We start from the raw sequence: 12,586 nt of genomic DNA, 5'->3' as shown, positions 1-12,586 counted from the left end.
GAAAGAAGTGAAAATAAAGACGCAAACTGAGAAATATTTTAACTTTAATGTGCTCAATGTCAAATTTAAAGTAAATTAAGTGCTAGAAATCCAGTCTCAATTCATCAGTACCACCTTTTGGAGACAAGATAATGGAACTAAAATTGGTGTTCAACCCAGAATGAAACCACAGCCATTGAAGAATGACAGCTCATCACTTCTTTACTCCTTCTTGTTGCCCCATTTGGCCATCTTGTTGTTGACCGGGTTCTTCAGGAATCTTTTAGACTTCATGTAGTCCGCAATCTTCTCCTGAGACTGCAACGGCAATAAAACGCCAAAATAATTATTAAACATATTGCCTGTCGTGATGCACCGAGAGGAGGAAGAGAGAAGGACTTGGCACTTCCTAAAAGACTGCTCTCACCTCAAAACGAGTAAGGAGGTCTTTGAGGTTCTTGAATTTATCCAGGCACGTGCTGTGAAACATCCTGTGTTGGTCCAACAACTCGTACATGATGAAGTCCACAAATGTGATCTTGTACCCAGAAAACCATTCATATTTAGTTAAAACTTGTTATTTTCCAGTATCGAGCCGCCCAAAAAAACTACCTTGTCACCAGCAAACCACTTCTTGTCCCCCAAGAAAGTGGAGAACTGCTGCAGTACATTAGGGAGCTTCTCCAGGTAACCTGGCTTCATCTTGTCCTGATGGAGAGAGAATTATGTGACATTTAAATCATGTTCATTTGTAGGGGTGTCCAATATTCAGTATTGATTGATACCGATATTAATCCCATCATAGTAAATACTTCTTTGTAGTATGGAATGTTAGAAAAGGTCAAGTGAATGTTTCAGGACAATGATAGGTTTTAGAGATTGGCCGATATGTTTTTTTTTGTTCCAGGACCGTTACCCATTATTAGTCGTCAAGGAGGCCAATAACCGATATACATTTGTAGTAAAGGTTATTCAAACATGAATAGTATATGTCAGTAAGCAGCTGGACAAAGCTTTAGGTTGTTTTTTTTGTTACATTATTTTTGAGGAAAGTAGCAACATAATGTTGAGGTTAGTTAAACACCTTTATTACTTGTGTCTAAGAAGAGCATCAATATTTGCATTCAAAAAATGGAAAATTTCTAAGGAAAATTGTTAAAAATATGGGATTTATCTACATCACAATTACTCGCCACCTACTCAATTGTATACAATTTTACAGCACTTTATGGATTTAATACATTGTAAGGTTTCCTCATAAGGAACCCTTCTTGTAGCTTACAGATGTGATGTTTTTCAAGCAGGCTGACATTTCTTCCTGGATGTTACAGAAAGTATAAGAATGCTGCCTCTTCTTCAATTCTATAATAAGTCTCCTATTTGTCAATATATTTACACAAAGTTGGGATTTTTGGCAGGGATGTTTTTTCTGTCATCTTAATGTCCATCCATGTATGTCGCATTGTTATTTGATGGAATCACGTAACATTTTTGAGGGGGGAATTTTGCCCATCGTTCACAATCATAAAAAACATGATGAAGAATGTTTTTTTTTTTAATGCATACTAAATATAAAATAAATGCTAACAAAAGTCTGAGTGTGCTTTTGTGTGACCACCATGTTTACCTTTTAGAAATGACTTCACTAAAATACTTATTGGGGGACATTTGGATATACCAATTAAGTACAAGTGAACATGCTGCAGGACTACTTGTATCAAAGCTTCTATCAGAGATTTTACATGATGGCTGATATCAAACTTATTTTTTGCCCATATTGGACTGATACCCAATATCAGTATCGGATCAGGACACCCCCATTCATTTGTAAAGGGCATTACTCACAAAGTCGGTGTAACACAACATCACAAAACCATTCCTGAAGTCCATGGCCTGGTTCTCCAAGATGTCCACACGAGTCTTCTCCTCCTCCGTCTCACCACCTGGGACCAAATTTAAGACGGGGTGTTAGCTGTAGCGGTAGTTCAATTCACTTCTCTTCATTTACAAAACATTATAAAAGCCCATACACTAAATTGTATAATATTTGTAAAATTCAACTCCCAAGAAGCTGTAATAGATTAGAAGCGGGGGCCCCAATACAGTACAAGTAAGATAAAGTACAACAATAATAACATTTCACATGCTTACATCCAAAACATTTTATACAGTCATACATCTTTACAGTTTTTATTTGTACTCTCTTGTTCATTTTCTGGTAGTTGCCAATAATAAATCAATAAAATTATATATATATATATATATATATATATATATATCTCGTATTTTTCGGACTATAAGTCGCAGTTTTTAATCATAGTTTGGCCGGGCTCCAGTGCGACTTATATATGTTTTTTTTCCTTCTTTATTATGCATTTTCGGCAGGTGCGACTTATATTCTGAAAAATACGGTACATACATACATATACACACACACATACATACTACAATAATAAATGATAAATACCTCATGTTACAGTAAACAAACAATAATACATATTTTGGTTAGTGTGACGGTTTTTGGGTTCGATGGTGTGGTATAATGTAGCAACAATATGTGCTTCAAGAGTTTTTTTTTTCCATTTTAGATTGTGTGATTGGACTGTCAAGTTCGTTCCAGATATTTGGACCTTTGCACGTTATTCTAAAGCTTGTGCATTTGAGTTTACGGCGTTTGCCCTTTAGCCAATGTTTCCTTCTCATGTGGAAGAGGTTATAGGAATGAGCTCACAGAGCCGATCATTCAGTTTATATACCACATAATACATCAGGCATGTGTTATGTAAGAAGTTACGCTCGGTGAGTTTCAGGAGCTTCATCTCGTAAAAAGAGTGGATTTGAGGGAGCCTTAAAGTCTGCCCATGTTATGGCTAGTATTTCCATAGTAGTTCTGTAGTTCCATCAATGCATGTTTTAAACACTGAAGGGCAGAAAGTCCACAGCACAACCACAAAATATTGCTGGACTTGTGGAATGTTCTTCCAAGCACAGCATGTCAAACCCTCAAAGACGAAACAAAAATGTGCTTTATATCAAAGAAGTAGCAGGAAAAGCAAGCACATGTTCAAAACAATAGAATGCAGTGGAAGTTGATTTTCTTCAAAGTCATTAAATGTGGGATTATGCAACATTTGGGGGGGGGGGGGGGGGTTGCGCAGGAAGACTTCAGGGCTGTAGCTGCAGTCATGTGAGTTGTCTTGTGAGAACTCAGTTTCGCAAGCACTAAATTATGTTCATGTCATTTTTACTTTCTTGGGACAATTAGTCCAAAAGAGCAAACTCACATTCAAGCAGTGTCTCAATACTTTAGTTCAGCACGACTTGTTTATTTTGTTACAGTAGTGACAAATGATCTAAAATCAATAGATAAGCGTTCATTCAAGGTGAAATTAGAGCGTTATTCTTATACACTTGTCAGACCAACAGTTGTTGAAAAAAACTGCGCCCCATCTGTGACAACAATCAACTTTACCTTACGCCAAAGTTAAAGGTGTAAGTATTTTTAGGTCTTAATATTTTACCAGCAGGTAATGTTTACACTTGAGACCAAAGAATGTTAAAACATTTTTTTTGATGTTGATCACCTTTGCCTTACATTACTTAAGATTAGGTGTTGAACTTATTTTTACACTTGCATGACCACTAATGTGACATGCTAACTGGTGGTGTTTTTGTATTTTTTGGTAATGTTTATTTATTTTTAATTTGAACCAGTGGCATACACCAGCAATTATGATGTTAGTTGACCTTGAAACTTTGTTAAAGTTTTTAGGATTTCAACAGTTTGACACTACAACTAATCCCTGTATTGGTTTCAAAATATGAACATATTAGAGGTTGACCAACCCTAACAGAACTGATTGTGTTCTGCCACAGAGTTCCAACGTACTGTAAGGTTGTGTTCACACATGTAGATCAGTAATCTGGACCAAAATTTCTTAAAATACACTTAACTAAAGGTTTGCGTGTACTAAAAAAACCCAAAAGGATCTACTAAATGTGTGCAAATTGGATTGTGTTTAAGTGAGTAGTATAAGGCGTGCAATCCATTTTGTGTCTGTCTTCATTAATATGCAAAATATATGCTGATCATCAAAACGCCCACAATACTGGGAGGAGAAGACGTAAATGTAATTATTTAGCACGCGCAATGTAAGTTATCAACACTCATCACCGTTTTGCGAGCACTATTTTGCAAATGTATTTAGCACACGCAAACAGAGTTCCACACAAGGCTGCAGGATCCGTGCTTGCGCTGCAAAGACAGACGACAATCCTCTGTCCTACGTGTGTGTGTGTCAACATTTTGGACGGTCAGAAATTAAAATATTAGACATATCGTCTATTCAGCAACATTCTTTCATAATTTTATAGCTGCATGAGGACTTAAAAGGGAACTGCACTTTTTTGGGGATTTTTGCCTATCGTCCACCATCATGAGAGACAAGAGGACAAAAGGGTTTTGTTTTTTTGCATTCTAACATGTAAAAATCAGCTCGTTCTAGGTAGCTAGCAATACAGCTAATAGGAGAAAACAATTGTACCACTAAATCACTTTAAAAGTGCATTAAAAAAAATGGCACCGATACTTAATTTACGTTTTGTAACCTTATTGTAAAAGCGAACACTGAGGAACTCTTTTTCTAGCGTACTAACACATCGGCATGCTATAGTATTAGCGGTAGAAGCTAACTACAACAAGAGATAAGCTAGCTTCTACGCCAGCAAGAAACGTGTTTGCGTTGGTAGTGCACAACACAATGCGATAGGACACCAATCTGTACTGATTGAAAAACATGAACAATCCTATTACAGTATCTGTGAAGTATTAGCCCACATTTCATGTTTTGTTTGTACACAGTTAGCCAGACAGCGTGTGTACTGTAGTTGTAATAACAGGCATGATGTGCTGTGTGTGTCATGATCGATATAAAGTGTGACTGTCCATTGAGTAATGGACAGTTAGTTGTCTCTTGGGTCTAGCAGGCCGGGGACGTTTTTCTTGGTTTATTTGGGGTACATTTATGTCGAAATAGCTTGTCTCCAAATTCCATATTTGTAGCTTCTAGTGGCTTATACCTCATTCTATCAGCTTCCAACCGTTCACTCTTCCTTCGTGCTTGCTTCTAGAAGCAGCATCTTATCCTCCTTTCATTCAAGTTTAAAAATATATGGTTGTGAATGCTCATTTGTCCAAAAATAGTCATCTTCGTTGTTTGCTGCCTAATCTACCATGATTAGAACACACACACACACACACACACACACACACACACACACACACACACACACACACACACACACACAAGAGATTTGTATCCGAAAGTAGGAACACACTGGAAGTCGGACATCCGCTGCTACGGAAACTGAAATCAATGCGCGGAAGAAGTGATTAAATGATCAAAATATGGTTAACATTGAACATATTACATTTTGTTATGAACGTGTCTGTTACTACATTATATATAGACTTGTAGTGTGCATATAAAACGTTGATAGAAGGTTTTGAAGGCTTAACGGTGACTCCCATTAGTAACACCTTCCAAGCGCTTTTTATCATCTTAAAAAAAAAAAAGAAGACGTGTGTTCTTGTCTTTCATAATGATTGTGAACGACAGGCAAAGTTCCCCAAAAATGCAGTTCCCCTTTAAGGGCCTGATTAAAATGAATTTAATTGATGAGTTTTGGTGTCCTTTTATTTTTATTTTTTTAAATTACATTAGTTTTTTTCCACATAGAATATATCTTAAAATACTTATAACTTCTTTAAGTATGCATTTGTTTTGCATCTCAAACGGAGTGAGTAGAGCCTCTTCGTGGTGATGCCCTGTATAGTACACTCAAAATGCACCACTTTACAATTGCACACAGTCTAAGTAAATCACACGCAACACGCCCACTAATAGTACACACTATCTTATAGACTGCACACGCTGTTTACAGCATGGTGTTTAGATTTTAGTAAATCTGGCCTTTAGTGTGTACATTTGGTTTGATTATCTTGGATAATTAAGCATTTCAAACAAAAATCATTGCTGGGTTTAATAAATGTGTTATTTTTATATTGTACACTTTCACAAGCTGAGATGGAATTTTTCAAGTGCATTTCAAACTTACACATATTATGTTTGCGAGCAATGTATCTCATGATGGCGTTACTCTGCACGATCATCCTGTCTCCATCCTTCAAGTAGGGTAACTGCAGTCCAACATGCATCATATTAGAATGAATGAATGAATAAATGAATGAGTCAATAATGACTCACGTTAGGAAAGTCCATTCCAAGGCCGGACTTCTCATCAAACCAGCAGCTTTTGTCAAAGGTGGGAGCTGGGCACGTAGAAAGAAGAGGACAATACAGACTAAGTAAGTGTGTACAGTAAAACTTGTCAAGCAGGCAGCTTCACCTTCGCCGCAGACATAAAACTTGTCTTCATATGGCGTCCCAGTGTACTCCAACAACAGGCGGATAGGCTGGGCCAGCTGCATAGAAAATCAGAAAGGTTTGGAAAGTTTGCTTTTCTTGTTCAAAATAATTTCCCTGCTCATTCATTTGCTAACTCTTCTCTACATGTGCACACATGCATGATAGCAATCTATTCGGGTGCGGTCTTCTCAAAGCACTTGGCACAATAGCCATCGTGGTGCATATACAAAATCTCAGGCTTCAGATGGTGACCTGAGCAGGTTAATCCTGCTCACACAAGAGTCAACACACTTGGAAATGGCCTCGCCTGTAAACGCTAAAAAAGACGTTTGTAATGGTGACTCAGCATTGTGAACAATAAAAGGAGTTGGGGGGGGTAATGTAAACAACATATTTTTCATAACTGCTATCTTTAAGTTGATGTTAAAATACATGTTTGAAATTGTACAATTACCATCAAACGACTGACATGGCACTTGTTGAGGTGGATAACCCTGAAATAATATTCTTTTTTGTTGTTTTTTTATGGTGCACTTCTTGATTACTTGCATTAGTACATTTAGTTGTTTTTTTTTCTCCAAAAAGTGTGAGCCCATCAAAAATAAAAGCTGTTGTACTATGGAGAGGAATCATTTTTGGTGATTTAACCCCCGATTCCAACCCTTGATGCTGAGTGCCAAGCAAGGAGTTAATGGGTCCCATTTTTATAGTCTTTGGTATGACACGGCCGGGGGTTTGAACTCACGACCTACCGATCTCAGGGCGGACACTCTAACCACTAAATAATAAGTTAAGCATTATCCAGTTGGCACAATCAGTGATATTGTTGGACACTGCATAAAAAATAAGCTCACACATTTTCTGACCAAAACACACTATTATAATAATGATAATGATGGATTAGATTTATATGGCGCTTTTCTAGACACTCAAAGCACTTCACAGAGAAGTGAGAACCCATCATTCATTCACACCTGGTGGTCGTAAGCTACTTTCAGAGCCACAGCTGCCCTGGGGTAGACTGACGGAAGCGTGGCTCCTCCGACTACCATCTATCATTTATTCACCAGTGTGAGCGCACTGGGGGAAAGGGTGAAGTGTCCTGCCCAAGGACACAACGGCAGCGATTTGGATGTCAAGAGCCGGGGAGCGAACCTGCAACCCTCAGTTTTTCCTGGCACGGCCGCTCTACCCACTACGCCATGCCGCCCCATTATTATTATTATTGATAATTTTTCCCAGCCAAAACAATAATTTCATTCAAAACAAATGGCAGTTTTAATTGTTCTGCATCTTAAGGCCCCGTTTACACTAAGCTAAGGTTATCCAGGGTAAATCCCACCTAACCTTATCCTTGTCCACACACACACACACACACACACACACACACACACACACACACACACACACACACACAATGGTCATTTAAGACCCTCCTCCCCCCTCTGTCAGCCGGCGCAACGTGACCTAATACGCATGTGCGGAAAATGCGCGTGTCATAGTCACCTCCAGTGTTGCTTTGTGTGCAAGTTCTTAAATTTAACTTAACTGAACAATATCCAGTTTTGTGGCATTTAAATTAACTGGAATCAAGTGTGCTGTGGGGCTCTATTGTAGTGAATCACACCTGAGCCATCATAAATTAATCAAATCTTTATTGGACACAAAGTAAACAATGTGACAAAGAACATTTGTCAACAATCAATCTCAGGATCTAGATATTTGGTCAGGACAGGCCTCACTCTTTTGCCTTCACCTTATTGGCCATTCCTTTTTGGTGACTATACATACTCTGGACCTAGACGTTGAGTCCGCAACATACATGGCGGACAATAACTGATACAGTCTGCTTTGCCAGTCCAAAAGCATTCGCCGTTTACCGTAGTTAGTCTTCCCTTGAAGGCCAGGTAATACAAAGCACACGCTACCTTTTTTATCACATCCACGGGAGCCCGCATTCTTGTTGACTCTTCTTCGACAAATGGACGAAGTTTTTTGGTAAGTAGAATCACAGCTGACCTCGACATACGAAAGTTCTCTTGCCGTCTGAGAAGTGTTGTATCCCAAATAGCTGCAATCGCTTTCTCTTAAGGTATTCATGTGTGATTTCCACAAGCGTCTGTACATGTAGAAGAATGAGAAACACGGGCATGTCTGGATGACTCGCCTTCACATTTTCAGTGTTTACTTCCGAGTTACGAAACCGCTTTATTATAAAGCTGGCTGTGGCGCGTTCTCTCTGACGTCACTTCCGGTGTGGGGCGCTGTCTTTCTGGCATCACTTCCTCTCCAAACTCAGTTTGTAAACGATCAATGAGTCCATACAAAGCTAAGAGCCGGAGATTCAAGAAATACACGGCACACTTACCCGTGTAAAAATTTGTCCGAGGAGGGTTACCTTAAACCAGTGTTTTTCAACCTTTTTTGAGCCAAGGCACATTTTTTGCGTTGAAAGAATGCAGAGGCACACCACCAGCAGAAATCATCAAAAAACAAAACTCAGTTGACGGTAATAAGTCGTTGTCGCAATTGTTGGATATGACTTTAAAGCATAACCAAGCATGCATCACTAAAGCTCTTGTCTCAAAGTAGGTGTACTGTCACCACCTGTCACATCACACCCTGACTTATTTGGACTTTTTTGCTGTTTTCCTGTGTGTAGTGTTTTAGCTCTTGTCTTGCGCTCCTATTTTGGTGGCTTTTTCTCTTATTATGGTATTTTCCTGTAGCAGTTTCATGTAGGGATGTCCGATAATGGCTTTTTGCCGATATCCGATATCGTCCAACTCTTAATTACCGATACCGATATCAACCGATACTGATATATACAGTCATGGAATTAACACATTATTATGCCTAATTTGGACAACCAGGTATGGTGAAGATAAGGTCATTTAAAAAATAATAATAATAAGATAAATAAATTAAAAACATTTTCTTGAATAAAAAAGAAAGTAAAACAATATAAAAATAGTTACATAGAAACTAGTAATTAATGAAAATTAGTAAAATTAACTGTTAAAGGTTAGTACTATTAGTGGACCAGCAGCACGCACAATCATGTGTGCTTACGGACTGTATCCCTTGCAGACTGTATTGATATATAATGTAGGAACCAGAATATTAATAACAGAAAGAAACAACCCTTTTGTGTGAATGAGTGTGAATTAGTGTGAATAAGTGTAAATGGGGGAGGGAGGTTTTTTGGCTTGGTGCACTAATTGTAAGTGTATCTTGTGCTTTTTATGTTGATTTAATAAAAAATAAAAAATTTAAAAAAATTAAAAACGATACCGATAAAAAAAAAAACGATAGATAATTTCCGATATTACATTTTAAAACATTTAACGGCCGATAATATCGGACATCTCGAGTTTCATGTCTTCCTTTGAACGATATTTCCCGCATCTACTTTGTTTTAGCAATCAAAAATGTTTCTGTTTATCCTTCTTTTGGGGGACATTGTTGATTGTCATGTTCGGATGTACATTGCGGACATGGTCTTTGCTCCACAGTAAGTCTTTGCTGTCGTCCAGCATTCAGTTTTAGTTTCATTCTGCATAGCCTTCCCTAAGCCTTTTCTTAGGGGCACTTACCTTTTGTTTATTTTTAGTTTAAGCATTAGACACCTTTTTACCTGCACCCTGCCTCACATCTACAAAGCAATTAGCTACCGGCTGCCACCTACTGATATGGAAGAGTATTACACAATTACTCTGCCGAGCTCTAGACAGCACCGACACTCAACAACAACACATCATTTGCAGACTATAATTACTGGTTTGCAAAAAATATTTTTAACCCAAATAGGTGAAATTAGAGAATCTCCCACGGCACACCAGACTGTATCATACGGCACACTAGTGTGCCGCGGCACAGTGGTTGAAAAACACTGCCTTATACGATAGTTTAGTGTGGCTGAAACGGGGCTTAGGTTAATTAATTATTCGTTTAAGGGCTTATCTGGCTTAGTGTAGACATGGCCTTAGATAGATATAAGCACTTATCAATCTTTCATTCATTCAGTCTTTTGTTTATTTATTGACTGAGATAAGCCCCCCCCTGTTAGACCAGTTGATCTGCCGTTTCTTTTCTTTTCTCCTCTGCTCCCCTTTTCCTTGAGGGGGGGGGGGGGGCACAGGTCCGGTGGCCATGGATGAAGTGCTGGCTGTCCAGAGTCGGGACCCGGGGTGGACCGCTCGCCTGTGCATCGGCTGGGAACATCTCTACGCTGCTGACCCGTCTCCGCTCGGGATGGTGTCCTGCTGGCCCCACTATGGACTGGACTCTTACTATTATGTTGGATCCACTATGGACTGGACTCTCACAATATTATGTCAGACCCACTCGACATCCATTGCTTTCGGTCTCCCCTAGAGGGGGGGGGGTTACCCACATATGCGGTCCTCTCCAAGGTTTCTCATAGTCATTCACATCGACGTCCCACTGGGGTGAGTTTTTCCTTGCCCGTATGTGGGCTTTGTACCGAGGATGTCGTTGTGGCTTGTGCAGCCCTTTGAGACACTTGTGATTTAGGGCTATATAAATAAAGATTGATTGATTGATTGATAAGACTGAGGGTCCATTTAAATAACCAACGATTGTATGACCTTTAAAATGAACATATTTCTTAAGTATGGACAACATATAATTGAAATATAAGAAGAACATAGTGACATTAAAACTATTCTAAAAAGTGACCTGCCAACAGCATGTTGATAATAACACTAATTAGGTGGAGGTATGTACGTGCATGTATTCTATTGCGGGTTTTTTTTTCATTTAAAAACGATTAACAGACTCAAATTCACCGCATTTGCTTTATTCAAAGTTTTAATTCAAAACTTGATCATTTGAAACGGTCAGGTGAGCTAGCTTTAGCATTAGCCTCGATAAATCTGGATATTATTACGACATAAACGCTTGGTGTGTTCACTCATACACTTTCTTGCCATTAATATCTGTTGCACAACAACACAGAAAAAGCATGAACTTAAAAGTTATTCTTATACAGTAATGTGTATTTTTTTCAAGCTGATGTCGTTATAGCTCCAGTCGGCACGAAATAATATATTATCTATTCATTCCTGCTGGAGTTGTCGTATATAATAGAGGCATAAAACTCACCCCACGAATATCCCAGTAAGCCAGAATCATCTTCATGCTGAACGTGGAAGTTTGAGACAAATGCTGCACTTGTGTCGACTTGTTGGTTGTGTTGCTGCACAGCAAGCAAACAAGGCGACGTTTGTTCACTGGATACCGAACGAGATAGATAGGAGGGCTTCTTTTAAAGTCTCAAACAGGCCGGCAGGGGAGTGGAGGTGGGCGGGTCACTTGTGTAGCGTAACCCGCCTTTTTCGTTGGAATAATGGTGACAAAGTGAGGACAGCAAGTTCATCGAGTATAGGGGTGTCCAAACTTTCTCCGCCGAGGGAGCTTAACAGTGAAAAATGAAAGCATGCGGGGGCCATTTTGATATTTTTCATTAGGAAAAACATAACAATATATCTTTTTTTTTTTTAACCTTTAGGGCTCCTTTAAAGTTTCGTCACAGGGTCCCGAAAGTCATAATGTTAAAATAGGTCGTGTATTTTTTTTTTAAACACTCTAGAACAGTGGTCCCCAACCACCGGGCCGCAGCCCGGTACCGGTCCGTGGATCGATTGGTACCGGGCCGCACAAGAAATAAAAAAATAAAAAAAATAATAAATATATATATTTTATTTTTTTATTTATTAATCAACATAAAAAACAAAAGATACACTTACAATTAGTGCACCAACCCAAAAAAACCTCCCTCCCCCATTTACACTCATTCACACTCATTCGCACAAAAGGGTTGTTTCTTTCTGTTATTAATATTCCTGGTTCCTACATTATATATCAATACAGTCTGCAGGGATACAGTCCGTAAGCACAAATGATTGTATTTTTTTATGACAAAAAAAATTTAAAAAAAATAAAAATTGATTTGACTGCATGGGTTCCCTCCGGGTACTCCGGCTTCCTCCCACCTCCAAAGACATGCACCTGGGGATATTTTGATTGGCAACACTAAATTGACCCTAGTGTGTGAAGATGAGTGTGAATGTTGTCTGTCTATCTGTATTGGCCCCGTGATGAGGTGGCGACTTGACCAGGGTGTACACCAACACCACCTTCCGCCCGAATGCAGC

At 38.9% G+C, this 12,586-nt stretch overlaps 1 protein-coding gene across 1 annotated transcript; it reads right to left on the bottom strand.

The window, feature by feature from the left end:
• Nucleotides 1-27: 27 nt before the first annotated feature.
• gstm.1 (glutathione S-transferase mu, tandem duplicate 1) lies at nucleotides 28-11,700 on the bottom strand. The gene is made up of 8 exons (XM_061987740.2): nucleotides 11,535-11,700; nucleotides 6,388-6,463; nucleotides 6,246-6,310; nucleotides 6,097-6,178; nucleotides 1,825-1,922; nucleotides 592-687; nucleotides 407-517; nucleotides 28-297 (listed from the first exon to the last, which is right to left on the bottom strand). Exons 1-8 carry the CDS (start codon nucleotides 11,568-11,570, stop codon nucleotides 202-204), a joined length of 660 nt encoding a protein of 219 aa, XP_061843724.1. The 5' UTR covers nucleotides 11,571-11,700; the 3' UTR covers nucleotides 28-201.
• Nucleotides 11,701-12,586: the final 886 nt, after the last annotated feature.

The sequence above is a fragment of the Nerophis lumbriciformis genome, linkage group LG01 (genome assembly GCF_033978685.3).
Source record: "Nerophis lumbriciformis linkage group LG01, RoL_Nlum_v2.1, whole genome shotgun sequence".
Classification (NCBI taxonomy): Eukaryota; Metazoa; Chordata; class Actinopteri; order Syngnathiformes; family Syngnathidae; genus Nerophis; species Nerophis lumbriciformis.
The sequence above is the reverse complement of the archived record's forward strand: the minus strand, read 5'-3'. Positions and strand labels throughout refer to the sequence as shown.